This window comes from Malaclemys terrapin, chromosome 12 (assembly GCF_027887155.1).
Source record: "Malaclemys terrapin pileata isolate rMalTer1 chromosome 12, rMalTer1.hap1, whole genome shotgun sequence".
Lineage (NCBI taxonomy): Eukaryota > Metazoa > Chordata > Testudines > Emydidae > Malaclemys > Malaclemys terrapin.
Genome location: NC_071516.1, coordinates 38,706,145 through 38,734,098, shown reverse-complemented (window position 1 = coordinate 38,734,098; position 27,954 = coordinate 38,706,145). Strand labels below are relative to the sequence as shown.

The 27,954-nt window shown below is 63.0% G+C and overlaps 2 protein-coding genes across 4 annotated transcripts; both read left to right on the top strand.

Annotated features, from left to right (window-relative positions):
- Nucleotides 1–2,394: 2,394 nt before the first annotated feature.
- Nucleotides 2,395–4,726, top strand: LOC128846372 (zinc finger protein 664-like). Its single transcript, XM_054045430.1, has 2 exons — nucleotides 2,395–2,444; nucleotides 2,838–4,726. The coding sequence occupies exon 2, from the start codon at nucleotides 2,858–2,860 to the stop codon at nucleotides 4,244–4,246; it is 1,389 nt and encodes a 462-aa protein (XP_053901405.1). The 5' UTR covers nucleotides 2,395–2,444; nucleotides 2,838–2,857; the 3' UTR covers nucleotides 4,247–4,726.
- A 1,855-nt stretch (nucleotides 4,727–6,581) lies between these two features.
- PARP2 (poly(ADP-ribose) polymerase 2) lies at nucleotides 6,582–16,197 on the top strand. 3 transcript variants are annotated; one of them, XM_054045427.1, is made up of 19 exons: nucleotides 6,582–6,659; nucleotides 7,651–7,807; nucleotides 7,893–8,011; nucleotides 8,322–8,534; nucleotides 8,871–9,005; nucleotides 10,849–10,919; nucleotides 11,240–11,290; nucleotides 11,427–11,523; nucleotides 11,700–11,775; nucleotides 11,848–11,944; nucleotides 12,205–12,358; nucleotides 12,518–12,656; nucleotides 13,542–13,605; nucleotides 13,684–13,818; nucleotides 14,057–14,181; nucleotides 14,582–14,681; nucleotides 14,797–14,895; nucleotides 15,081–15,205; nucleotides 15,936–16,197. In XM_054045427.1, the coding sequence occupies exons 2-19, from the start codon at nucleotides 7,671–7,673 to the stop codon at nucleotides 16,093–16,095; spliced, it is 2,097 nt and encodes a 698-aa protein (XP_053901402.1). In that variant the 5' UTR covers nucleotides 6,582–6,659; nucleotides 7,651–7,670; the 3' UTR covers nucleotides 16,096–16,197. The 3 variants fall into 3 exon arrangements, with proteins under 3 accessions (XP_053901402.1, XP_053901401.1, XP_053901403.1); XM_054045426.1 differs by lacking the exon at nucleotides 6,582–6,659 and having other exon boundaries at nucleotides 7,362–7,807; XM_054045428.1 differs by lacking the exon at nucleotides 6,582–6,659 and having other exon boundaries at nucleotides 7,719–7,807; nucleotides 8,342–8,534.
- The last annotated feature ends 11,757 nt before the right edge of the window (nucleotides 16,198–27,954 follow it).

The following is a 27,954-nucleotide window of genomic DNA, read 5'->3' as shown; positions in this document are numbered from 1 at the left end:
GGCTCGCCCAGCGCCAATCCCTATGTGGGGGAGGGAATTAGGTGGCTCAGTGACCTGGGGATGCCCTGAACGGCTGGTACTCTCCCTGCCCCCAGGTATGGGCACCCTCATGGCCCTGCTCCTACATAACCCATGTCCCAGACTCCTCTGCACCTCACCCTCAAAATCCACTCTAGGCTTTCGGATCCAATGGAAGTTGAGACTGGGCACCAAGACTCCTGGGTTCTATCTCAGCTCTGGGAGGGGAGTGGGGTCTAATGCTTAGAACACGGGGGGTGCTGGAGTCAGGACTCCTGGGTTCTATCCCGGATCTGGGAGGGGAGTGGGGTCTAGTGGTTAGAGCAGGGGGCTGGGCACCAGGAGTCCTGGGTTCTATACTGGCTCAGGGAGGGGTGTGAGGTGTAGTGGTTAGAGTGGGGGGCTGGGAGAGTTGGCATCTCCCTTCCAGCCCCTGTGCTGTTACTAAATCCCACCCCCAACCTGCAATGTGAAGAGTGGTGTCCTGGAAAGACATGCCCTAACCCTAATAGGGAAGTGGCCAAGAACTATCACTCCCAGCATCCCTGCTGCTGGGGGGCTACTCCTCCCAGCATGCCCTGGGTGGGCTAGGCTGGCCATTAACCCTTTGTTCACCGCAGCCCAGAGGGGTATGGTTTGGACAATAGGAAGAGCTGTGAGTAGTGACTGTCCTGCGCTGCCATCATCTCCCTGCACACACACCCAGCTCTCCGTAATCCAGAGAGTAAACCTACACGGAGTTCAGGCCGCTTGGCAGCAGGCCGTCCCTTTGCAGAACGCTGAAGCACATCAAACGAAACCTGGCCACAGCAGGAAACACACCGTTAAGGATGCCTGCATCACCTTAACTCTTCCCTCATTCCGTGACTCCCCATGCACACAGGTAGTGCAGTGCTCCTCCGCCAGCCCCGCGGTGGCTGAGATGCACAAAGCTCTTCCCCTCCATTCCCAGCCCCTTTGTGCCCCCAGGAGTCCTGGAACATGGTGAAGGGACCAAAAGCTTGCCCGCCCCACCTTCTTCTGGCCCCCTGGAGTGGGCCATCACAATGGGGGTTATGTGGCTGCAGTCCAGGCGGTGGGCAGCCCCACGCTAGCGGGTGGCAGTAGTTGGTGGTGAGATGAGGATGGTAAATTACACGAAAACCCAGCCGAGCATGGGGACTTCAGGGCCCTTCGACAGGCAGGCTGAGAGGAAAGGGCACGGGGGGGGGGGCAGAGAGGGGTGAAGGAGCCCCCTGGATTCCAGCACACACATGTGGGAGGCAGGGAGAGGGGCTTTGTCCCACCTGGGGGCTGGGCCCCTCAGATCTAGACGCACGCACAGGAGCGGGGAGCATGTGGGGCTGACAGTTGCCCCTGCTCTTGTTCTCCCCAGTGTCCCACCCCCCCCAACCTCTCTCCCCTCCCCTGCCACCCATCCCCATTTATTCCCTTCCCCTTAGCCCCCTCTCCTCGCTGCAGCCCCGAATCTCTCTCCTGCTGTTTCCCACCCCCTGCCCCCAATGCCCCTCCCTTCCCAGGAACCACTCACAGGGTGATTTTCCCCCCAATACTTTGGGGAGTGCAGGCGGGGTGTGTGTGTTGGGGTGCAGTGGCAGAGCTGGGGATACAGGGGTGGGGGGTGCATGAGGAGAGCTGGGGTGCACTTGCAGGGCTGGGATACAGAGTGGCTGGGCATGCAGGGGCAGAGCTGTGAAGTAGGTTGGGGTGTAGCCAGGGGCAGATTTGTGGGTACAGGGTCTGGGGGTGCACAGAGAGTTAGGGCTGAAGAGGGGCTGGATGTCCTGGCAGGACTGGGATACAGAGGGGCTGGGGGTGCAGGGGCAGATCTGGGGTACAAGGTGTGGGGGGTATCTGGGGAGAGCTGGGGTGCACTAGCAGGGCTGCGATACTGAGGAGCTGGTGTGCGGGACAGAGCTGGGGGTACGGGGGTGCAGGGGATTGGGGTGCACGGGGAGCTGGGGATACAGGGTCTGAGGGTGCATGGGGAGAGCTGGGGTGCACTGGCAGGGCTGGGATACAGAGGGGCTGGGCGCGAAGGGGCAGAGCTGGGGTGCATAGGGAGAGCTGGGGTACAGAGATGGGGGATGCAGGAGATCGGGGTGCACGGGGAGAGCGGGGGGGCAGTGGCAGGGCTGGGATACAGAGGGGCTGGGCGCGAAGGGGCAGAGCTGGGGTGCATAGGGAGAGCTGGGGTACAGAGATGGGGGATGCAGGAGATCGGGGTGCACGGGGAGAGCTGGGGGGCAGTGGCAGGGCTGGGGGTGCAGGGCCATACACCCTCCCCCTCTCCCTGCGCAGGAGCGGGGAGGCCCCGCGGGGCATGCTGGGAGCTGCAGTCCCGCGCGGGGCATGCCGGGAGCGGTAGTCCGGCCCGGGAACACTGGATGCGAGCGGGATCCCGGCGGAGCGCGGCGCCCCCTGCGGTAAGAGCTGGGCCGGGCCAGAGTTGGGGCGGGGGCGGCTTCGGCTGCTGGGCTCGAAACCCAGGAGTCCGGCCCCCTCCCCCCCAGCCACTAGACCCCCCTCTCCTCCCCACCCTTCCTCGGGCGCAGAACCTAGGAGGCTCCCAGGCCCCCAACGCCCCCCCCCCCAAGATACTAGTCCCCATTCCCCTCCCAGCGCTAGGCTCGGAAGCCAGGAGTCCGGGTCCCCCCCTGAAACCACTAGACACCCCCCCTTCCCTTCGCTTTCCTCCAGGAGCTGGGATAGAACCCAGGAGTCCGGGCTGCCAACTGCCCCACTTAACCCACCCCACCCCGAGTGGCAACAGGCAGCCTGGGGCGCTGTCCATCTCCCTGGTGTTTCTCCTCCCGCAGGTGCCGGGACGTGGAGCAGGATGGCCCAGGGGACCCCTCCTGTGATGTTAACCCCGGCTGGGCTGGCGGCCCTAGGATGCCTGCAGCAGGGTGGAGCCAGTGCCCCCCAGCAGGAAGGGGATGGCGACAGCGGGCACCGGGCTAGTGGAGATGTGGGGCCGGATGTGTGGTGGGAAGAGGTGCAGGGAGACACGAGGACGCTCTCAGATCTAGGTGGCCGAAGGAAGGGGGACCATGGGGGCCAGGCCATGGGGGAGGGGGAGCAGACAAAAGCCGGGGGACCGGCTGCCCTGGTGCGCCCCCGGCGGTACGGGTGCAGCGTGTGCGGCAAGGCCTTCTCGCAAAGCTCCACGCTGATTGTGCATCGGCGGTCGCACTCGGGCGAGCGCCCCTACACCTGTGAGGAGTGTGGCCGTGCCTTCGCCCAGAGCTCGGGCCTGGCCAAGCACCGGCGGGTGCACACAGGTGAGCGCCCCCACCCCTGCCCCGAGTGCGGCCGGCGCTTTGGCAAACGCTCCAACCTGGCAGTGCACCGGCGGGCCCACACTGGTGAGCGCCCCTTCCCCTGCCCCGCCTGCCCCAAGGCCTTCGCCCGGCGCGCCGACCTGGCTGTGCATGGCCGCACCCACACCGGGGAGCGACCCTACCACTGCGCCGACTGCGGCAAGGGCTTCAGCACTGGCTCCAACCTGGCGCAGCACCGGCGCACGCACCAGCCTGATCGGCCTTACCGCTGCACCCAGTGTGGGAAGGGCTTTCCCGGCAGCTCAGAGCTGCTGCGCCACTGGCGCTCCCACACCGGGGAGCGGCCCTACCACTGCGGCATCTGCGGCCTGGCCTTCGCACACAGCACGGTGCACCGGCGCCACCAGCGGGCCCACCTGGAGGAGTCGCCCTACCGCTGCAGAGACTGCGGGCGCAGCTTCGCCCAGCGTTCTGACATGGTGGTGCACGGCCGCACCCACACTGGCGAGCGGCCCTACCGCTGCCCCGACTGCCCCAAGGCCTTCGCCCAAAGCTCCCACCTGGCCACCCACCGGCGCAGCCACACCGGCGAGCGCCCCTACCGCTGCCCTGACTGCCCCAAGGCCTTTGCCCAGAGCTCAGCCCTCACCGTGCACCGGCGCACCCACACTGGCGAGCAGCCCTACGCCTGCAGCGAATGCGGCCGACGCTTCCACCGCAGCTCCAATCTTATCCGTCACCAGCGCACCCATACGGCCGAGCGCCCCTTCGCCTGCCCGCAGTGCGGCCGACGCTTCCATCGCCGCTCCAACATGGTGGTGCACCAGCGCACCCACTCCCGGGACAAGGGGCTCTGCCCGCCGGCTGCCAGGGACGCTGCCCGCTGGGGGGCCTTGGAGACAGAGAGCCCTAGCCCTGTGCCCACAGCCACGGGGACTATATAGCCCTGCCCTGGCCTTAGAGCCCTGCTCGTATGCTGTGCTGTGCTCTCCTCAGCCAGTGACGGGCGCTGCACCCCCAAAAGGCCCTCAATGAGGCGGGGCGAGCGGAAGGCTGGCAACGACCTGGCAGGGAGAGCGCTTGGCATGGCCCCTTCGCCCATCCATGAGGCCCAGCCGCAGCAGCAGCAGCGAGACAAAGTAGGCTGGGAGCTCAGGGGCCGAGTTTGCACCTTGAGAGTGATTTGCCGGGGAACTGCCCCCTCCATCACTGGGCGCTGTTACAGCCAGACCATGCTGGAAGCCAGGTGCTAGCTCCACCACCAGATAGGGGCTGGCCACTGGGATCTTCGCCAGCTCCCTGCTCTGGAGTTCAGGGCCCAGTTACCGCTGGAAGGAGGATGAGGATGGTCTGCAGGTTGCATGTGGGGAGGAGGGGAAGCTGGGGCTGATGCTTCTGTTTTGAAATAAAGCATTTGTACCCTTTTGCAAGACAATCCCCATTTCCTCAGGGGCCCTCATCCCGCTGGGAAGCCACCCTCCCCAATGGTAGGTGGTGTCCCACCCATACCTGGGCCATGCCCAGCCTGTCCCAGCAGGCACTGTGAGCATAATGCTCTCCCCTGGTCTGTAGCGCCTAGGTGAGAGGAGGCAAGCTGAAAATCTTGGGGGAGAGGAAGAAAATAATCTGCATGGGGGGGTAGCAGAAGGGCCCATAGCTGGGGCAGTGTATGTGGGGGGGTGGTCTGTAGGGGCTTTATGGGCCAGCCTGAAATAGGCTGGATTAGTGAAACAGCCCCACTCCTGGTCTGGATGAGCATAAATAATCAGACTGGGGCCATCTATACAGAATCTCGGGGATGGTTTCAGTGATCTGAACTGGGCTAGGAGTCCCTGTGGTCCATATGGGACTACATCGGCCCAAGCAGGGGGCTTCATAGATTCCAAGGCCAGAAGGGACCATTGTGATCTTCTAGGCTGACCTAGTATCTCACAGGCCAGAGAACCATCCCAAACAATTCCTGGAGCGGGTCTTAAAACATCTGAGTGAGATTTAGAAATCATCAGCGATAGCGAATCCACCCGGTCCTTGGGACATTGTTCCTGTGGTTAATTACTCTCCTTGTTAAAAAGCTATGCCTGATTGCATGGACCAGATTGGATTGGGATATATGGGCTGGCATATGTCTGTAGGGGTGAGATGGCTTTGTTCTTTAAGAGCCCACAAAGGGGTGCTGGTCAATATGGGATTATATGGCCTGTGTGGAGGGAGGTCAGATACAAAAGAGTTTGGAGTAGAATGCTCTGAATTGGTTTGTGAACCCATATAAGGGGTTGGGGGGCAAGGATCCATATAGAATTACCTCCTGGTCTGTACTAGGATATATGACCTGGGGTAGAACAATCCAAACCTACAAAGCTATATTGCCCTGTTGTAAATATCTGTTACATCCAAAGGGGGAACAAGTGAAGGTCGCAAGGTCAATCACTGAAAACGTAGCCAGCGGCTCAATGCGGACTGTATCACCCTATAGCCCTAAGAACAGTGTCCACACCCCAGGCCCCTGCCTTGTTCAGTTGCACCGGACAAACAGCAGGTCAATATCTTGGGTTGGCCTCCTTGGTCAGTGGGCGGCCCTGGGCCATATTCACAGACTGGTGAATGGGAATGGGGGGGTTATCCCATCTGACAGGTGGCTTTGTGGGGCACCTGCAAGGCCCATACAGGTCTATATGGCCTATGGCAGGCTGTGAGGAGGATGCAAGGCCTATACAGGCTGTACTGCTCCTAGCACGAAGCAAGGAGGATGTAGGGCCCATACAGGGCAGCTGTGCAGAGGGTTGTACAGCCCAGGAGGGCTGAGGGGGAGCAGACAGAGCAGGACCTCTCAGGCTTATCGGCTATTGGGAGGTTGCAAGCCCTATACAGCCCTGTATGGCTGGGGGGGAGGGGGGAATAGAAATTGGTTCACTTTTGGAGAGCTAGCAAATGTTTGCCCAGGGGATATATAAGCCTCCAGACACTCTGGTCTTTACAAGTGACGATGAGCAGGCGATGCAATACTCGGCATGTGCCGCGGCGTACGCAAATCGCCCCCCTTTCACGTCTTCACGCGAAGTGGGGATCTAGGGGGCTCCCCCCCCATACTCCCAGCATGCACCGCGCCCGCTATGCAAATGACCCTGCTCCGCCCGCCAATGAGTGTCGCCGGGCGGCGAATCCCGTGTGTGTCTCACATAGTACCATGCGCGCCTACCTGCTGGGGGCGGGGCTCCGGCTCCTCCACGCCCGCGACCGGCCAGGGCAGGGGACGGGGCTAATGCAAATGAGCGATATGCAAATGAGGATGGGCTGCGCGAGAGTTCGGTTCCCGGAACGTTGCCTGGAGCGTGGGCGGGTGGGAGCCGCCGCTCCCAGGTGCAGGGAGGAGAACCCTACGGGGGGTGCAGTGGGGGAAGGGTGCAGGGAGAGGTTGGGGTGTAAGGGTGTGGGGGAGCAGGGGAGTAATGAGGGAGGGGTTCAGGGGGCCTCTAGGGGGTGCAATGGGGTGGGAAGCATTGGAAGAGGTGCAGGCGTGGTTGGGGGGTGCAATGGGGCTGGGGTTGCAGTGGGGGAGGTCGGGGGGGTGCAATGGGTCAGGGTTACAGTGGGGGGGGGTGCAACAGGGCTGGGGTTGCAGTGGGGGCCTGGGGGCATGCAATGGGGGAGGGGGTGCTCTGGGAGCAGGGAGTTAGGGTCAAGGGGGGAAAACGCGAAGGGTTAGGATATTGCATTGAGGGCGGGGGCTGTGGGGAACGCAGTGGGGCCTGGAGCTGTTGCAGAGTCCCAGCGGGGGAGGGAACTGGTTCATGGAGTGCTACATAGATCATGGTGGGATGGTCCATATAAGGCTGTGAGAGTGGGCAGGGAGGAACATGCTCATTCATATAGGGCTGTGTCGCCCTGGGGATCTGCTGGTACATACAGGGCTGTGTGGATCTCTATAGGGTGGTCTGTATAGGGTGATCGGGGGGGGGGGGTGCTGATCCATACAAAACTGTATGAATTGCTGTAGGTTGGTCAGTATAGGGTTATATGGCGGGGGGGGGGGTAAGAAGCTATATGGATTGCAGTAGAATGGCCCATATGGGACTCTATGACCTGGGGGGGTGGGGTTGTGCTGGTACATACTGGGCTATGTGGATCTTGGTAGGATGGTCTGTATAGGGCTATATGTCCTGGGTGGGTGCTGGTTCTTACACAGCTGTATGGATGGCAGTAGAATGGTCTGTATGGGGCTATATGGCGTGGGATGTGTGTGTACTGGTCCATACAGCTGTATGGATTTCAGTAGGATGATCTGTATGGGGCTATATAGCTTGGGGATCACAGTCTGTGGATCCCTGCCTCCCTTCTCTCTGCTCGCCAGCCCCGCTTGTCACTCCCAGGATGAGGCGGAAGCAGAGGGCAACCGAGGCAGGGGGCGCGGGCCTGGCACTGGAGCTGCGCTGGGAGTGGCAGGACTCCGGCGGTACCTGGCATCGCTTTGTGCCTGAGCAGAGCGAGGTGCTGACACAGGCAGCCAGGTGAGTGCTCTGGGGGTGGGGGGTGTCGTGGCTCGGGCTATGGTGGGGGAATGTCAGGCTCTGAGCCGTGTCCATCTCCCCCCAGGGCAGGGAAGCCCAGCGTAGCTGTGGGTTCCCGCGTGGACCTGCGGCGGATGGTGCAGCGGGATGGACAGACGGGGCAGGACAGATGTGTGGCAGCCGCTGTCCAGGACCAGGACTCCTGTGAGTGCCCAGGGCCCCTTGGCGGGGGGAGCAGTGTCGTCCCGGATGCCTGGGTCCCACGCCCTGTCCTGATCACTCTCCCGAGTTATGGGGCACCCTAGGGGTCAGCACCCTGCTGTGCTGCCCGGACACCTGTGTCCTATGCCCAGTCGCCATCACTGCCCCAGAGGCTGGGAGCTGTGGGGCCCCCGGGGGTGAACGCCCTGCTCAGCCACCTGGACACCTGTGTCCGATTCACCATCACTGCCCCAGAGGCTGGGAGCTGCAGGGTTAGCGCTGGCAAGGAGCTAACAGGATGCCCGCGGCCCAGATTTCGTGTGGTGCTGGCAGGGGGATGAAGAGGAGCAGTGGCTGCCCTACCCTGCCGATACCTGCCTGGCGCTGGAGCGAGCGCGGCGCGGCGACGGGGGGCCCAGCCTAGAGGTGATGTTCAGTCGGACCCGCTACACATTGGACACAGCACAGATGACCCAGACCAACATCAGAACTGGGTACCAGCGCCGGATGGAGCGGAGGGAGTCAGGTACTCCTGGGTTCTCTCCCTGCCTTTGTGAGGGGAGTGGGGCCTAGTGGGTAAAGCGGGCTCTGTGGGAAGCTGGGGGAAGGGGTTCAGGCTCCCAGGGCCCAGCTCCAGTTGGTGAGCAGGTCTCGGGCACCTGGGGCGGGGCAGGCCTTGCTGCCAGAGTGTAAGCTCGTTAGTCATTAATCATCCCCCAGGGAGCTGGGAGGAGAATCTGACACCAGGCACAGCTGGGTCACAGCGACAACGCACAGGGTGGCTTGCCTGGTGCTGAGATGCGTCCATCTCTGGGGTGTGGCACCCTCCCCTCCCCCTCTGACCCGTGGCCTCTCTCCACAGACGCTGTGGATGATGATGGGGGATCTGAGCCCAGCTCCATCCCTGGCTCCTCGTCCCCCCAACGGCCCCCAGCGCCGAAGAGACCCCGGGATGGGGGGGCCAGCCCCAACCCCGGAGCCGGGGGAGAGAGCACAGGTGAGGGGTGGCGAACTACAGCACCCATGGTCTGCCGGCCTCTCTCTGCCAGCTGTTTGTTCCAACCCTGGTTTTCTGGCTCTGCCCCCTTCCAATAGATTAGCATCTAAAACAGGGGCGGGCAAACTTTTTGGCCTGAGGGCCACATCAGGTTTGTAAATTGTATGGAGGGCCGGTTAGGGGAGGGGGTCATGGCCTGGGGGACCAGGCAGGACGGTCCCGTGGGCCAGATGTGGCCCGCGGGCCATAGTTTGCCCACCTCTGATCTAAAAGGTGTGCCCAGGAATCCTAGCTGCCCCCCCCCCCCACCACACCACCCGCCTTGCTGCTCCTGGAGGAGTCACTTCACATTGGTTCGTGCTCATTGGTCAACCCCCCCTGTTCCCTGATGGACCCCCTGGGACCCCTGCCCCATCCATACACCCCTGCACCCTGTCCCCTGACCGCCCCCAGACCCCCGCCGCCCCATGCAACCCCTCCTCTCATTCCTGACGGCCCCCCTGGGACTCCTGCCCCATCCAACCACCCCTTCTTCCTGTCCCCTTACTGCCCCTGGAACCCCTGCCCCTGACTGCCTCCGACTACCCCGTGCCATCCCATCCAGCACCCCCCCCCCGACTGCCCCCCTCAGGACCCCGCCCCCATTCAACCCCCTATTCCCACCCCACCCCCTGACCACCACCCTGAACTCCCCTGCCCTCTGTCCAACCCCCCCTGCCCCCATACCGCGCTGCCTGGAGCATCGGTGGCTGGCTGTGCTACAGCCACGCCACCGTCACTGCGCAGCACAGAGACCAGGTCAGGCCAGGCTCTGCAGCTGCGCTGCCCCAGGAGCTCACAGCCCTGCCGCCCAGAGCATTGTGCTGGTGGCGGAGCGAGCGAGCTGAGGCTTTGGGGGGAGAACAGTGGTGGAGGGGCTGGGGGCTAGCCTCCCCGGGCCAGGAGCTCGGGGACCAGGCAGGACGGTCCCGTGGGCCAGATGTGGCCCGCGGGCCATAGTTTGCCCACCTCTGATCTAAAAGGTGTGCCCAGGAATCCTAGCTGCCCCCCCACCACCCGCCTTGCTGCTCCTGGAGGAGTCACTTCACATTGGTTCGTGCTCAGCCTCATTCTGTGCAGCCGCCGAGCGATCCAGGGTGCCAGGCGCCGACAAAAACGTCCTGGCTACAACGATTCCCCAGCGGCGACGATGTGTGGGAATCTGTCAGTTAGCCAGTTTTTAATCCGTGTGTCAGGCACTTTGTCACTAGCCCACAGCGCTTGGTTTTCAGTCGGGTCACATGGTGCCAAGTCGCACAGCATATAAAGTTCCCTGTATCGACGAAACCCGTAACGTCACCGACGGATGAGATCAGCTTTGTTTGTTTTCCGTGAAGCCTGCCTGGCCTTGCTGAAGTTCCTGGGCTTTAACCTGGGATTGCTTGAATCCCACGTCAGCTTTTGTGTTGTTCTTCCTGGGCTTTTCGTCAGGCTAACTGGTCTAAAGCTACACACTTGCGCCGCACTCATCCACTCTTCAGGAATGTTCCCTCTATCCCGGGGTTGATTTCAGATGAATGCCAGCAGGTCAGAGATAATCTCAGCCAGCTCTTTTGCGACTCGTGGGTGCGAGTTAGGCAGCCAAGCTGATTTGGAAACGGGTGTGATTTATAAGCGCCTCCCCTATCCTGCGCTAGGAGTGCATGACGTCGGTCTTGGACGCTGCTGGTTCCTCGTGGCTGCCTGGGAAGGGGCCCGTGGCGTGGCTGGAGCTCTGTTGTTCCTTGAGCATCAGGCCCTACCTTGGCTCAGGTCCCTAGGATCCCTGCACTGATATCTCTTAAATCCTCTCCCCCACCCCCAGAGGTCATCAAGACCCTGATTGTGAAGGGGAAGGCGCCGGTGGATCCCGAGTGCTTGGCTAAACTGGGGAAGGTAACGCAAGACCTCCTGCCCCGGGGGTCTCCAGTCCCCACCCCCCTGAACCAGCCAATGCCTGCCCTGGGGTGGGATTGGGGCCAGCGCCCCCTAGAGGGGAAAAGCCCCATGCCCCGTTCCCTGTCCCCTGAACCAGCCAGTCCCTGACCTGGGGTGGGATCAGAGCCAGCCCCCCTAGAGAGGAAAAGCCCCACATCCCTGAGACAGCCAGTCCCCACTGGGGTGGGATTGGGGCCAATGCCCCTAGAGGGGACTTCCTCACACCCCATCCCTTCCCAGGGCCGGCTGTGGCTCAGGAAGTGCCCATTTCCCCCCAGGCCCACGTTTACTGTGAAGGGGACGACGTCTACGACGTGATGCTCAACCAGGTGAGTGTGGCGCTGTGGCACTTCTGGTCGGGAGAGCCACCCGCTCAGGAGCTGGGGGAAGGGGGGCTGCTGTGGGCAGAGACCCCCCAGCCCTGTCCCTGACGCCCAGCCCCCTGTCTGTCCATCCGTCCCGCAGACCAACCTCCAGTTCAACAACAACAAGTTCTACGTCCTACAGCTGCTGGAGGACGATGGGCCGCAGAGCTACAGTGTCTGGACGCGCTGGGGGCGCGGTGAGCAGGGTGGGGGCCATGGGGGGCTGGGTGAGTGTCGTGGGGCACTCCTGCATGGGGGAGGGAGCTGGATGTTTGTGGCCAGGGGCTGGGGTGTGGCAGGGGGCTGGGTGAATGGCAGGGGTTGCGGGGGCAGAGCAGTGTCCCCCATCCCAACATCTGTCCTCTCCCTGCAGTGGGGCGGCCAGGCCAGCACGCGCTGGTGTCCTGCGCTGGGGACCTTGCCCAGGCCAAGGAGATCTTCACTAAGAAGTGAGTCCCCCCCTCCCCCCAAACCCCTTGGAGCCTGCCCCCTCCTCGCCTCCCTCTCCGGTCTCTCCCCAGGTTCCTAGACAAGACCAAAAACCACTGGGCCGAGCGGTGCAACTTCCAGAAAGTGCCTGGCAAGTACGACCTGCTGCACATGGACAGCCGGCCCCCCGTGAGTGTGACACCCCCCCTTACAGCCCCCCCATACGACCTGCACAAGGACAGCTGGCCTCGTGACCCCCTACACATAGCCCCCTGCCCCATATTACCTGCACATGGATCCTGAAGCCCACGCAGGCCCCCCAGCTCGTGTGGAGAAGCAGTGGGCCCTGTGTCCCACCTCCATGGGAGCATTGCAGGGTGGCAGGATGGGGGTGCTCTGGGTACGGCTGGGAGACCCAGTAACAACACCCCTCCCCCCCCCCCGCCCAGGCCGCAGAGCTGAGCTGCGCGGGGGCCTCCCAGCCCAAACCAGCCTCACGACTGGACCCCCGAGTGCAAGCGCTGCTGGGGCTGATCTGCGACCTGCAGGCCATGGAGGAGATGGTGCTGGAAATGAAGTATGACACCAAGAAGGCTCCTCTCGGTGAGCCCCCCCATGGGCGTGTAGGGGAGGGATTGGGGGTGGCGAGGGCCGGCAGATCTGGGCTGTGGTTGAGAGGGTTCTGGGGTGCAGGGGATCTGGTGGGAGTCGGGGTCCCCTGGGGCATCCCGGGCGCTGGTGGTTCTGACCCGCTCCCCCCAGGGAAGCTGACGGTGGAGCAGATCCGTGCTGGGTTCCAGTCACTGCAGAAGGTGGAGGCGGTTCTGCGGGCCGGGGACACTGGACGGGCCCTGCTGGAAGCCTGCAACGAGTTCTACACCCGTGTGCCCCATGACTTTGGGTCAGTGCCCCCAAGTGTCCCCCCCCCCCGCTCCTCCCCCCGAGTGTCGCTCCCAGCATGCTCCGCCGTGCTGAGTGTCCCCCGCCCGCTCCGAGCACCTCCTGCCTAGGGTTGCCAACTTTCTACTTGCACAAAACCAAACACCCTTGTCCCACCCCTCCTCTGAGGCCCTGCCCCTGCTCACTCCATCCCCCCCCCTCCCTCTGTTGCTCACTCTCCCCACCCTCCCTCACTTTCACTGGGCTAAGGCAGGGGGTTGGGGTACAGGGCTCTGGGGCTGGGCTGGGTATGAGGGGTTTGGAGTGCAGGAGGGGACTCTGGACTGGGATCGAAGGGTTTGGAGGGTGAGAGCGGGATCGGGGCTGGGGCAGGGGGTTGGGGTGTGGGGGTGCAGGCTCCGGGTGGTGCTCACTTCAAGCAGCTCCCGGAAGCAGTGGCATGTTCCCCCTCTGGCTCCTACGTGGAGGCGCAGCCAGGCGGCTCTATGCACTGCCCTGTCTGCAGGCGTTGCCCCCTCAGCTCCCATTGGTCGGGAACCACAGTGCTTGGGTCGGGAGCAGCGTACAGAGCCCCCTGGCTGCCCCAATGCCTAGGAGCTGGACGGGGGACATGCCACTGCCTCCGGGAGCCGCGTGGAGCCTGCCTTAGCTTCGCTGTGCCGCCAGCCGGACTTTAATGGCCCTTCCAGCAGTGGTAACTGGAGCTGCCAGGGTCCCTTTTCGACTGGGTGTTCCGGTCAACAACCAGACACCTGGCAACCCTACCCCTGCCCCTCCAAGCACCCCCTATCCTGCCCTGCTCTGCGTCCTCGCTGGGGCTCTAGGTCCCCCCCACTCCCCCTAGGCCTGGCTCACTCTGCTTCTCTCCCCCCACACACACACCCAGGCTTCGGACACCCCCATTGATCCGGACGTGGCAGGAGCTTCAAGAGAAGGTGCAGCTGCTGGAGGTGAGCGGGGGGAGGTGGGAAATCTGTCCCTCCATCTCTCTGTCTGTCCATCCCCCTCTGACTCCCCCCACCCCCCAGGCCCTGGGTGAGATCCAGATCGCCATCAAGCTGGCACACTTGGAGCTGCATGGCCAGGAGCACCCGCTGGACCGAAGCTACCGCACGCTGGGCTGTGAGCTCCAACCCCTGGAGCGGGACTCTGCCCACTTCCAGGTCGGGGGGCTGCGAGGGGCCAGCAGTGGGGAAGCTGGGGGGCAGGGTGGGTTGGGGAGTGGTGGGGAGCAGTGTAGGCTAGGGGGGCGGGCAAGGGGGACAGTGTGGGGCTGGGGAGGCCAGGAGAGGGGGCAGTGACCAGGGGCATGTGGCGGGGGGGAGCGGGGGCTGAAAAAGGCCAGGCGGGTGGGGAGGGGGGGAGGGCTGGGGTTGGCTCACGCCCCACAGCTCCCCCCAGGTGCTGGAGCGGTACCTCCTCTCCACCCATGCGCCCACCCACCGTGACTACTCCATGGAGCTGCTGGAGGCTTTCACCCTGCGCCGGGCCGGCGAGCCCCCCTTCCGCGCCAGCCTGTCCAACCGGTGAGGGGCTGGGGGGAGTGATCTAGGTGCCTGGGGGGCATCCTGGGGGCAGGAGCAGCTGGGGGGGCCCAGGGATGGGAATAGGTGGGTTTGTCCTGTGCCTGGTGGGTTACATCTGCGCAACCAGACTGCCCCCCCTCCTCCCGGCTCTGTCAGCTCCCTCCCAGCATTGCCCCCACACACACCCCTCCGAGCTAAGTGAACCCTTCTGCTTCAGTGCCAGGCAAAGGGGAAACTGAGGCACACAGCGGCAGAGTAAAAGTGTTAGACAATTCACACTTGGTCACAGAAGGAGAGTCCGGTGGGGTGGGGGTTGGATCCCAGCCAGTAAAGGGGCTGGGTACTGCGGGGAACGGGGGAGGCTGGGCATGGGGCTCACCCTCTCCCTTTTTCCCCCCAGGACGTTGCTGTGGCATGGCTCCCGGCTGGGCAACTGGGTGGGGATCCTGAGCCAGGGGCTGCGAGTGGCACCCCCTGAGGCCCCCGTCACCGGCTACATGGTGAGACCCCCCCCCACTTGTCCGCAGCTGCCTGCCTTTTCCTCCTCGACCCTTTCCCAGCTCCCTCCCCCTCAGCCAGTCTAATCCCTCACCACCCCCCATCTCTCACCCCCAGTTTGGGAAGGGCATTTACTTCGCAGACATGTCGTCCAAGAGCGCCAATTACTGCTTCGCCTCACGCCAGCGCGACGTGGGCCTGCTGCTGCTGTGTGAGGTGAGTGCCACCCCAGAGCCAGCTGCATCACGGAGAGCGATCCTGGCCCAGAGCACCTGGCTTCATGTCTGGCTCTGGAAGGGGAGTCGGGTCCTGGGGTTAGAACAGGACGGGGCTGGGTTCTCTTCCCGCTCTGGGCAGGACGCATAGGCAGCTGTGGACTTGGTGCCCCTCTCCTGTTGCAGGTGGCCCTGGGTGAGTGCCAGGAGCTGCTGGAGGCGAATGCCGAGGCCGGGAAGCTGCCGCCCGGGAAGCACAGCACCAAGGGGCTGGGGAAGCTGGCACCCGCCCCCACCAATAGCATCATGCTGTGAGTACCGGAGAGGGGGCAGGGCTGACAGCCCATGGTGCTTGCCCTGAGTGACGGAGGCCCCGGGGGGGACAGCATGAGGGGAAAGCTCTGCCCCCTGGCACGATGCCACAGTCCGTCCCCCCAGCCCCTTCGCAGCTGCTCAGTGGAGACTCGCTTGGCCCCAGGAGAGGCTGGTTTGCGGGACTCTCCTGGGACCCCCCAGTTTTTCATGCCCTCAGGCAAGACACTTGGAGCCAGCGTGGACCTTCAGGGTAGGCAGAGCTGCCCCCCCTCTGCCCCCAGGGAAATCTGTGCCTGTTCCAGTCCCCCCCCCCCCCCCCCAGGTACCACCCAACAGGCTGGTCCTGCAGCCCCCCCACCATGGTTTGGTTCCAGGCCCAGAGGAGAAATAGCCGTGTTGCGTTTGAACAGCACGGCGCCAACCCAGCTGCCAGCTCAGGGCAGGGGGTGAAGGCCGGCAAGGGGAGACCCCGTCCTGTGGGTGCAGATCCTGCCCGCCCACTGCAGCGCATCAAGCAGAGCCAGGTGCTCAGCCCCCAGGGTGCCCCTCCCCAGCCCGTCGCGGCTGCTGCTCGGTCGGCTGGGGGGGGGGCTCCGGGAAAAGAGCAGCAAATCTATGCAGCCCAGGAGCCGTGCGTGCCTGGCGCTGCCCCCCAGAATGAGAGAGAACTAGGCATCTGGGGGCTTGAGCTACCCTCGCCCTGACCTCCGCCTCGTCTCCCCCCAGGGATGGGGCTGCAGTGCCACTGGGCCCAGCCGTGGAGACGGGCGTGACGAACCCCCACGGCTACACCCTCAACTACAACGAGTTCGTCGTCTATGACCCGGGCCAGGTGCGGATGCGCTACCTGCTCCAAGTGCGCTTCAGCTTCGCCCCGCTGTGGTGACAGGCCGCCCGGTCGAGAGACACCCCCTTTCCCCCTCCGGGATTCCTGTGGAAATGTCCCTCTGGCTGCTTTCTACAGCAATACATTTGGTACCAGCCCTGATTGCGCCCTGCTGCATTTCTGGCTGCAGCGTGCTGGAACTGGGGGGCAGGGCTGCTGAGTCAGGAGCCTGGCTGCCCCTCGCAGGGGGGTGTTTTCCCCCAATTAGGCTAGGGCATGGGGGCTTGAGATACAATGTCGCGACCCTCTTGCCCTCATCCAGCCCCATGGACAACCCAGAAGCAGTAACACAAGGGTGGGGGCCTGGGGCCTGATAGATCCCAAGGGACGGGGTAGGGGGGACGTGTCTCTGGCCTCTTAGCCCCCCCTCGCTCTGGGGGAGGGGCTGGGCCGGGACCTGCTGGGACAGGAAAGGCCTTGTTCTTTGCAGCTCAGCAGGCGGCTTTATTGTGTCATCTCCGCTCACATGGGTCAGGGTTCAGCCTTGTCCCCCCGCAGACAGGCCCACTCCAGGAAATAGACGTTGCCCAGGATGTCGCCCACGGCCAAGAGCAGCTGGGAGGCAGGAGACAGGAGCAATGCAACGGGAACTGCCCCAGCTGCAGAGAGAGAACCAGGGATCAGAGAGCCTGGGGCTGCGGGTGGGGAGTGAGGGGCACTGGCAGAGCTGGGGGGGGGGGGGAGAGCCCAGGGCTGGGTTGGCAGGGGGCTGTGGGTTGGAGTGAGGAGCATCGTTTCACGCCACCCACCAGTCTCCCCGTGGCGTGCTTCCAGATCTTGAGGTCTCCAAGAGGCCGAACTGCAGGCAGGAGAGAAAAGTTAGTGGGGGAGGGGCAGCCAGTGCCCTGGGGGAGGGTCCCCATGGGGGGGGGGGGAACAGCCCCCGGGTCCCATCTCACCTCCAGGGGGCTCCAGAGCTGCACCCGCCCGTCGCATCCAGCTGTGGCCACCACGAAATCGCCGTCTGCAGGAGAAGAGCGACACGGAGAGATGGGCACTGGGGGAGAGCAGGGGGCACTGGGGGTCAGACCCGCACCGGGGGGTGGGGGGTGGCAGCGCCTGCTCATCAGCTCCCACAAAACCAGCGCCCTGGTTCACCAGCCCGGGGTGCGCCGGGAAGCGGGTCAGCTCCACGCCCAGCATGTCCCATGCTGCCAGCGTCCCATCGCAGACCACCGCCAGCATGCGCCCAGCCTGTGCCGAGAGAGGGGGTGAGGGATGGTACCAGTGCCCAAGGTGCTCCCCCATGCCTGGCACCGTGCCCCCCCCTCAAGTATGTACCATGGCCAAGACAGCACTGACGGAGCCGCAGTGGGGTAGGAACTCGTGGAGCCGGTTGCCGAGTCCCAGAGCCGCACGGTGCCATTGCTGGAGCAGGACAGCTGCGGGGGCAGAGGAAGGGGACAAGTCAGGGAGGAGCTGCCCCCCCCCGCCTCCCTCCCAACTACCCCCCCACTCTCCAGCAGGGGCCCGACCCAAACGCAGTCGCTGAGCCAGTCGCGGTGGTAGAAGGGGAGCGAGCGCCCATCTCACAGCATGGCTGCCCCACGCCTGCCCCACACTGCCCCCTAGTGCCCATCTCACAGCATGGCTGCCCCACACTGCCCCTTAGTGCCCATCTCACAGCGCGGCCAGCACACACCGCCCCCTAGTGCCCAACACACTGCACTGCTGCCCCACACCACCCGCTAGTGCCTATCTCACAGCACAGCCACCCCTCACCACGCCCTAGTGCCCAACACACCGCACTGCCGCCCCACACTGCCCCCTAGTGCCCATCTCACAGCACAGCCGCCCCACACCGCCCCCTAGTGCCCATCTCACAGCACACACACCCCTCACCTTGGCAGGGTGCCGGCCGTCGGGGCTGAAGGCGCAGCAGGTGACAGCGGCCGCGTGGCCCTGCAGGACGGCCAGGGGGGCTGGGAAAGGGTCCAGGAGGGCCCGTCTCAGTGTCTCGGCCAGCCACAGGCAGATGGTGAAATCCTCTGGGGGCAGGAGGAAGGCTCAGACTATGGGCTCCAAGACCCCGCCCCCGCCCACCCCATCCTGCCCCCACCCCATAGTCCTTGGGCACCCCTAGCCTCACCAATGACCTCCAAATCTCCCCCCCACAGATCTGGAAACACCCTGCAAGCGGCCCCCGCTCCCGCCATCTGTCCTCCCTGCCCCCAGCCTTACCTGAGGCAGACGCCAGCAGCTGGGATGAGGCAGCCAGGCCCAGCACGGCCCCCTTGTGCCCCTGCAGCTCCCACAGGGGGCAGGCCAAGCTGCTCGCCAGTGCCCAGCCACGCAGGGTCCCGTCCCTGCTGCCTCCAGCCAGCACAGCATCCCCGAGCCAAGCCAGGCTGGGCACCGCCACACCCCCTACTGGGCAGCGCCACCCAGCCGAGCCTGCGGGGAGAGCAAAGAGTGAGGGGGGCCGACCCCACAGGGAACCCAGGAGTCCTGGCTCCCAGCCCCCACCCTCACCCCAGGAGTCCTCGCTCTCAACCCCCATCCAACCGCAGAACCCAAGATTCCTGGCTGCCCAGAATGGAGGAGTCCTGGCTCCCAGCACCGCCCACCCCCACCCATTAGATCTAATTTTCCCCCATAAGCTGGGACAGAACCCAGGTGTCTGGGCACTTACCCCAGGGGGTGCCGTAGACCCAAACATCATCTGAATGCTGCCCCACAGCGAGTAGGGTGCCGGCGGGGTGGGGGACCACGCAGAGGGCTGGAGAAAGCGGCCCTGAGCCCAGAGTGCCCTGGGCACGGCCCAGGTGCCCTGGCCGGAGCTGGACCTGGGCTACAAATCAGGGGTTAGTGCTGTGCTTCCCCCACCTCCACCAGTGCCCCTCACTCCCGACCCACAGCCCCTTCTAGGCAAGCCCTGCCCTCCAGACCTGCCAGTGCCCCTCACTCCTGACCCACAGCTCCTTCGAGTCCTCGCCCGCCGTGAGGAGGACCTGGTCCCCGGAGAGAAACTTGACCTCGGAGACGAAGCCCTGGTGTGCTGGGAACGTGGCCAGGCTCACGACCTCTCACCAGGACTAAAGATGCACTGTCCCGGACAGGCAGCCGGACGCCAGCATGGTGCCCGCAGGGGAGAAGGACACGGTGCGGACGGAAGTGTCATGGCCTGAGAGAACCTGCAGGGGGAGCCAGAGTCACAACCCAGCCTCCCCCATCGGTGCCCCTCACTCCCAATCCGCAGCCCCTGCCAGCCCAGCCCTTGGCCCTCAGCCCTGCCAGTGCCCCTCACTCCCGACCCATAGCCCCTCCTAGCACAGCCCTGCCCCTCCTGACCCATACCGAGCTCACACTCCGGTTCTGCAGGCCCAGGATGGTCACAGCGCCGTCCCAGCCCCCGGTGGCCACCAGCTGCCCGTCGGGGTGGAAGGCAGCACAGTTCAAGGGGCAGGAGAGATCCAGTTCCCAGGTCAGGTGCCCCTGGGCAGAGTCCCACAGCTGGGAGAGACAGGAACAGCGGGTCAGAACAGGGGCAGGCGCCCGACACCTGGATTCTCTCCTGGCTGGGGGAGGGGAGTGGGGGCTAGTGATTAAAGCGGGGGGGGGCGGGAGGGGCAGTGACTACAGCCGGTACCTTCAGGTGCCCATCCAGGGAGACACTGGCCAGCTGTCCGCGATCAGGGCTGACGCAGCAGCCTGTGACCTGGCCCTGGTGAGCATCAGGAGCCTGGAAGGGAGAGAGAGTCATGTGGTGTCCCCACCGTTGCCCCCAAAACCAGCTCCCCCGCTGCCCCCCGGGCCGGACCACAGCCAGCACCCCCAGAGGGGCAGCCCCCCTGGCAGTACCTGCTGCCCTCATGCAGGCCTCAGGTCTCCAGTCCCCCAGCGGAGGTGCCCAGGCAGAGGGTCCCATCAGCCAGGAAAACGCAGGCCGAGATCCCAGCGCCACCGCTAAGCAGGGTCTTCAGCTCCTGGGGAAAGGGCGGGGGTGAGACTGCAGAGCCCCCTGCCAGTCCACCAGCTTCCCCTGCCCCCCAGCTTGTCCAGCCCCCAGCTTGCCCCCGGCCTGTCCCCAGCTCCCCACCTCCCCATCCTGCCCCTGCCCCCAAACCAACCAGCCCCACAGTGTCCTCCCATGGCAAGAGATCCCCTGAATCTGCCCTGCCCTCTCCCCCGGTACCTAGCCATTCTGCATGTTCAGCAGGTGCAGGGTCCCATCGGTGCTGCCCACGGCAATCTGGCGCCCGCAGGGGGAGATGGCCACACAGGTGGGGGACGTGGGCAGAGCCAGTGCGACGCTGGGGGTTGGGGGAGGAGATCAGGGGGGAACGAGGCCCAGGAGCGGACAGGAACCCAGTGCTGCCCACCCCCAGAGCTCGGAGACAGGCAGCACCCCCACCCAGGACACCGTGCCCCCCAGGGACCCCACCCCTCCCCCAGTGAAGCCCCCCTGTCCCACAGGGACCCAGCCCCTCCCCTCCCCCAGGGTAGAGATACGCAGCCCCCCCGACAGGCTCCCAGCCCTGCAGCCCCTCCCACCCAGTCCGTGGGACCCACACACCCCATCCCCCCCCAGGTCACAGGAGGGTCCCCCCTAACCAGCACAGGCGCCCCAGGCCGTGGACCAACTCAGCCGGGAGCAGGGCCGGAGCCCAGCTGAGTGGGAGCCCTAGAGGGAAGGCGCCTGGGGCCCGTGGTGAGGCCTGGTGGTGAGGCCCAGGTGCTGGGCGGGAGGGGTGATGGGGAGGGCGTCATGGGGAGGAGCAGGTGGACACCTGGGAGGAGGGGCAGGCATCCAGAGGCGGGAGGAAGGGCAGGGGAGCTCCCACCCACGGCAGCCCCGTTACCTGTCAGGTAGGGTTACCATATCCAGCAAATAAAAAAAGAGGACCCTCCACGGGCCCTGCCCCCGCCCATTTCCCACCCTCCAGCCCCGCCCCAACTCCACCCCCTCCCCACCCTAACTCCGCCCCCTCCTCCCTCCCACTCCCAGCCACGAGGAAAGGGCTGCCCCAGCGCTACCGGCTTCACGGTTTGCCGGGCAGCCCCAAGACCCTACGCCCCCGGCCGGCGCTTCCCCAGTGCAGCTGGAGCCCGGGAGGGGAAGCGCCCAGCCGGGGGCGCAGGGTCTGGAGGCTGCCCGTCAAACCGTGAAGCCGGTAGCGCTTGGGCTTCAGGCAGCCCCCATGCCTCCGGACCCTGCGCCCCCAGCCAGGCACTTCCCCTCCCGGGCTCCGGCGGCGCAGGGTCCGGAGGCATGGGGGCTGCCCGAAGCCGGTAGCACTCGGGCAGCTCGGCTCTTAAACAGAGCCGAAGAGTCAGGGGAGGAGCAGAGCCTCCAGCCGCGACGGCTCTGCTCCTCCCCGACTCTTCAGCTCTGTTTAAGAGTCGGGCTGCCCCAGCACTACCGGCTTCGGGCAGCCCCCATGCCTCCGGACCCTGCGCCGCCGGAGCCCGGGAGGGGAAGTGCCCGCCGGCGGCTGGGGTCCAGAGGCAAGGGGGCTGCCCGAAGCCGGTAGCGCTCGGGCAGCTCGGCTCTTAAACAGAGCTGAAGAGTCAGGGGAGGAGCAGAGCCGCCATTTTCCCGGACATGTTTGGCTTTTTGCAAATTCCCCCCAAACGGGGGTTTGAGTGCCAAAAGCCGGACATGTCCAGGAAAAAGGGGACGTATGGTAACCCTATACAGTGTAGTTGCTGAGGAGGGGTTACGGTGTGTGTGTGTGTAGTTGCTGAGGGGGGATGGGTTGCGGTGTGTGTGTTTAGTTCCGGTCTGTGTTGTGTGTGTGTAGTTCCTGTCTGGTGTGTGTGTGTGTGGTTGCTGGGGTGGGGTTACAGTGTGTGTGTGTGTAGTTGATGGGGGGGGGGGGTTGTGCTCTGTGTGTAGTTGCTATATCTGTGTGTCTGCATTTGCTGTGGGGTGTGTAGGCTTGACGCACACCCTCACCCTGTCCTTCTCCCCCTTCCAGTCCCAGAGTTCCTGCCCCGCAGCCTCTCCCCACCCCCCAGCCCTGTCCCTTACCTGCTGGGGCCCGCTGAGGGGTGGGCTGTGGGACGACCCTTCCCGAGGCCTGGAGACGGGGTAGCCGCAGGGGAGCATTGGCCCCAATCCCAGGGGTTAATTATAGCCGGGTCTGGGCAGGCCGGGCTCCCTGCCAGCCTTCCGCGTGTCCTGGGCCCCATACTGCCCTCCCCTTGGACTGCAGCCCTGCGGCCAGGAGCTTCTGGCCAGGAGCCCTAAGCCTGGAGGCCCCTGGCTGTGGGGAGTGGGTGGGATTTTTGGGGGCAGGGAGGGATGTCCTAGCCTTTTTATTGCCCCTCTCCCCAGGTGGGGATTCGCCAGTGGGGAAGGACAGAAGTTCGCAGGCACTGGTGTCTAGGAGTCCAAAGCACAGGGGCTTCAGGGGGTAGATGGGGAGTGGGGTCTAGTGGTTAGAGCAGGAGGACTGGGAGCCAGGATTCCTGGGTTTTGTCTCTGGGAGGGGAGTGTGGTCTAGTGATTAGAGCCGGAGACTGGTAGCCAGGATTCCTGGGTTTTGTCTCTGGGAGGGGAGTGGGGTCTAGTGGTTAGACCCCCATTGGAGCATGATCCCCCCCACCCCCATGGGGGCTGGGCAGCGCCAGGGGATAAAGGCGCTTTTCCCAGCTGGGGTCGGAAAAGCTTGTTCAAATTAGTTTTTCCATCAGAGTGTAAAGAGACGGAATAGAACAAAGGGGGGTGGGGAGGGGAGGAGTGGTGGGGGAGGGGGAGTTCAGAATGATAGACAGGTTGGAGTGGATGGACGGGTGGATGTGGAAGGACAGTTGTGTGGGGGGTGCGAGGTGAAATGGAGAGGGAGAGGGGGTACTGGATGGCTGGATGGGGTGTATGGGATGGGGAGATGGGATGTTTGGGTGGGGGGGTGGGGGATGGGGTGGGTGGATGGGATGGCTGGGTGGGGGATGGGGTGTATGGGTTGGAGGGTACAGGATGGGTGGGGGATGAGCTGGCTGGGTGGGGTGATGGGATTTGTGGGTAGGGTGCTCCTAAATTCTTGCCCCACCTGCTGTCTCTGCTGGGGTTCCCCACCCTCCTGCGATCCCCTGGGGCTAGTTTCCAGCTGAGCGCCTAGAGGCATTTTGGGGAGAGGGTAAGAATATTTGCAGGAGGACACAAACCTACCTCATTGTCAAAGGTGCCTGTAGGGCTTGCGCCATGGGTCTGTACAGGCCTGGCACTCTGCTTGGCCTGCCCGCGGAGCAGCGTGTACGGAGGAGAATCCCCCTCGGCAGTATGGGGCAAGGACAAGCACACACCCCAAGCAGGGCCCGTCCCCTCCATCAGGGGGTGCACGGACACACAAGCCCTGCTCGGGGTGAATTTGTGCTGCCCCACACACCATCCCCTACCCATCCCCCCACGGCTCCTATCCCCCACACAGCTCCCTCCCGGTGGCAATTCCCCTGGGCCTCCAGCCCAACCCTAACTGCCCCCGACCATGCACGGGGGGTGGTGTCCTCTGGCCCCCTGCCCTGTCCCGTGCCCCTGCCCCAAGCAGAGCTGGGCGGAGTGGGCCCCAGTGGAAAGAACGCGGGACTGATAAGCAGAGCGAACAGGGGGGCCGGGGCTGATGGAAAGTCTCCGTGTTTGAAGAGGGTGTGTGGGGGGGATTAGGGGCATGGCGGTGGGGCAGGCCGAGGGCTGCCTGGGCCGGTTCTGGAGGGCCCGGCCTGGCCTTTCAGCCTGGGCCCTTTATAAGGCAAGGATGGGCTGGGGAGAGGGGCACAGGATTGAACTCAGGGCCACCGGAAAGGTAGCAGGTACTGGGGGGCGGGAGGGCGGGATTTTCTGTCCATTTGCATCTTCTGCCACCCTGAGGAAAGGGAACCCAGGAGTTCTGGCTCCCAGCCCCCCAGGCCTGGGAGGGGAGTGGGGTCTAGTGGTTAGAACGAGGTGGTGATGTGGGACTGGGAGGCAAGACTCATGGGTTCTCTCCTAGCTCTGGGAGGGGAGTGGGGTCTAGTGCTTAGAGCAGGGGGAGGGGCTGGGAGCCAGGACTCCTGGGTTCTATCCCCAGTTTCACAATCTCTAAAATGGAAAGAACTGAGAGAGAGAGAGCGTGTGTGTGTGTGTGTGTGTATGTGTGTGTGTGTGTGTCCCTGCTGCCTCCTGCTGGCAGGGACAGGCCCAGCTCAGTGAGTGGGGTGGGGTGAGTTTAACCCTTTCCTGCCCAGAGTACTGGATTCCCCCCTCACCACCAGGTGGACCTGGCACCCCCATGGACTCCCCGGCCTACAAGACGGTTCTGGCCTTGGGCCGGTTCAAGGTGCGGAAGCTCCAGACGGGCCCTGCCCTGGACAAAGGCAAGGAGGGGGCAAGCCCCCTGCCGTGCCCCCCGTCCCCGTCCATGGAGGGCTCTGGCCAGGCAGATGAGGGGGGGCTCCCTCTCGGCTCCCCCAGACTACGTGACCACAATGGACATCAGTCCCTGCTACGAGTTCTACGCCCAGTCGCCCCCCCCGGGCGGGCCCGCAAGAGTCGCCCCTCGCTGGAGGTGCTGCGTAACGTGGTGAGCACTGGGGGCACTGTGTGGAGTGGGGAGAGGGGAGACAGGAGGCCCAGCTGGGGGTGCTGTGCTGCAGGGAGCTCGGAAGGGAGCGCTGTGCTGCAGGGAGCAGGGGGCTTGGCAGGGGGCGCTGTGCTGCAGGGAGCGGGGGGCTTGGCAGGGGGCGCTGTGCTGCAGGGAGCGGGGGCTTGGCAGGGGGCGCTGTGCTGCAGGGAGCAGGGAGCTCGGCAGGGGGCGCTGTGCTGCAGGGAGCAGGGGGCTCGGCAGGGGGCGCTGTGCTGCAGGGAGCAGGGGGCTCGGCAGGGGGCGCTGTGCTGCAGGGAGCATTGTGCTGCAGGGAGCTCGGCAGGGGGCGCTGTGCTGCAGGGAGCAGAGGGCTTGGCAAGGAGCACTGCTGCAGTGAGCAGGGGGCGCTGTGCTGCAGGGAGCAGGGAGCTCGGCAGGGAGCATTGTGCTGCAGGGAGTGGGGGGCTCGGCAGGGGGCGCTGTGCTGCAGGGAGCATTGTGCTGCAGGGAGCGGGGGGCTCGACATGGGGCTCTGTGCGGCAGGGAGCTCTGGGCTGCAGGGAGTGGGGGCTCAGCATGGGTCATTGTGCTGCAGGGTGTGGGGGGCTCCTGGCTGCAGGGAGCAGGGGGTGCCGTGCTGCAGGGTGCGGGGGCTCAGCAGGGGGTGCCGTGTTGCTGGGAGGAGGGGGGCTGGCAGGGGGTGCCGGGAACAGGAGCACGGCTTGGAAGGGGGCGCCGTGCACACCAGGCCTGCCTGACACTTTGATTCAGGGTTCAGTTTTCTAAAGTCAACCCTAATTTCAGCTGCCTGTGATTTTTGGACTCAACTTTAGATAACATGGACATGGCCGTAAAACAAGCTGAGTACCCCATCATGGAAGATAAAAAGTCAATGAGAGCTGAGTGTGCTTTTCCTCCCTTAAAAATATAACAAGACTTAGGTTCTCAAAGCTGCCCCAGGGATCTTGGTACCTCATGGGGGCAAAAATAGGAGCTCCGTCTATCTCTCCCACTTTGTTCCCACTCAAATTTACAGGCTGCAATTTTCAAAGCGAACCAAGGGAGTTGGACCCACACAATTCCTGTTGAATAGAATGGGAGAATTGCCTAGCACTTTAGGGACCCACTCTTGACTGGCTCTTAGGCACTTGTGAAATAAACATGTTAACTACAAATATGGGTGGCTTTGAAAATCCTGGCCAAGGTGACTACAACTGTTCATCCTAAAATTAAGGCCCCCCACAAAAAAAAAAAAAATTAAAGGATCAGAATGTATTTTTGAAAAGTTTGTGCTTATTGGGCTAGATCAGGGGTAATCAATTATTCTTTGTCAAGGTCCAAGTTTCTTGACAAAAGTATAGTCAAGGTCCAGAGTCCAGAGAAAAGAATACAAAAATAATAACAATAATAAGAATTATAATAACTAAACACCCCAAAAGTTTCTGTCCGTGGTCAGTGCAGCCCCAGAGTTCAAAAGTTTATCTGCAGAGTCTTACCCCCCCTTCTCCCAGCCTGGGTGGAAATGGGGGAGGGGGAAGAGAAAGGGGAACACGGGGTATCAAGGGGAACCTTACATGGTCCAAGGCCAGCTGCCCTGCCTCTTCATGGGGTTCTGCTGCAGCCTTCACCGTGAGCCGCTCCTCCAGCTGTCATAGAATCATAGAATATCAGAGTTGGAAGGGACCTCAAGAGGTCATCTAGTCCAACCCCCTGCTCAAAGCAGGACCAATTCCCAGCTAAATCATCCCAGCCAGGGCTTTGTCAAGCCGGGCCTTAAAAACCTCCAAGGAAGGAGACTCCACCACCTCCCTAGGTAACGCATTCCAGTGTTTCACCACCCTCCTAGTGAAATAGTTCTTCCTGATATCCAACCTGGACCTCTCCCACTGCAACTTGAGACCATTGCTCCTTGTTCTGTCATCTGCCACCACTGAGAACAGCCGAGCTCCATTCTCTTTGGAACCCCCCTTCAGGTAGTTGAAGGCTGCTATCAAATCCCCCCTCATTCTTCTCTTCTGGAGACTAAACAATCCCAGTTCCCTCAGCCTCTCCTCATAAGTCATGTGCTCCAGACCCCTAATCATTTTTGTTGCCCTCCGCTGGACTCTTTCCAATTTTTCCACATCCTTCTTGTAGTGTGGGGCCCAAAACTGGACACAGTATTCCAGATGAGGCCTCACCAATGTCGAATAAAGGGGAACGATCACGTCCCTCGATCTGCTGGCAATGCCCCTACTTATACAGCCCAAAATGCCATTAGCCTTCTTGGCAACAAGAGCACACTGTTGACTCATATCCAGCTTCTCGTCCACTGTGACCCCTAGGTCCTTTTCTGCAGAACTGCTACCTAGCCATTCGGTCCCTAGTCTGTAGCAGTGCATGGGATTCTTCCGTCCTAAGTGCAGGACTCTGCACTTGCCCTTGTTGAACCTCATCAGGTTTTTTTCGGCCCAATCCTCTAATTTGTCTAGGTCCCTCTGTATCCAATCCCTACCCTCTACTGTATCTACCACGCCTCCTAGTTTAGTGTCATCTGCAAACTTGCTGAGAGTGCAGTCCACACCATCCTCCAGATCATTAATAAAGATATTAAACAAAACCGGCCCCAGGACCGACCCTTGGGGCACTCTGCTTGAAACCGGCTGCCAACTAGACATGGAGCCATTGATCACTACCCGTTGAGCCCGACGATCTAGCCAGCTTTCTATCCACCTTACAGTCCATTCATCCAGCCCATACTTCTTTAACTTGGCGGCAAGAATACTGTGGGAGACCGTATCAAAAGCTTTGCTAAAGTCAAGGAATAACACATCCACTGCTTTCCCCTCATCCACAGAGCCAGTTATCTCATCATAGAAGGCAATTAGGTTAGTCAGGCACGACTTCCCCTTCGTGAATCCATGCTGACTGTTCCTGATCACTTTCCTCTCCTCTAAATGTTTCATAATTGATTCCTTGAGGACCTGCTCCTTGATTTTTCCAGGGACTGAGGTGAGGCTGACTGTCCCACAAAGTGCTCCGCTCGCCATCCCGTGGGCTGCACCAACCGTCCCACAAACTGCTCTGCCAGCCACTTAGCAATAAATCTTCAGGCTCCCCCACTAGTTAACACACCACACAGTGATCTCAGCTCACAATAGGGGGAGCCCCAGTGCTGGTGCACCATTGGCTCAAAGTGAATTCAGTATAGCAGCCTGTAACTAGACTCTTAATAGAATCAAAATTAACTCTGCTATTTAACAGTGGAGAGAGGAAGTGGTGCAACTGGTATTCCTGGCCCTGAAAAGGGGCCCATACCATCATGTACAAATACCTGTCCCCCAGACTGGCTGGCGCTGGGGGGTGAGGAGTGGGA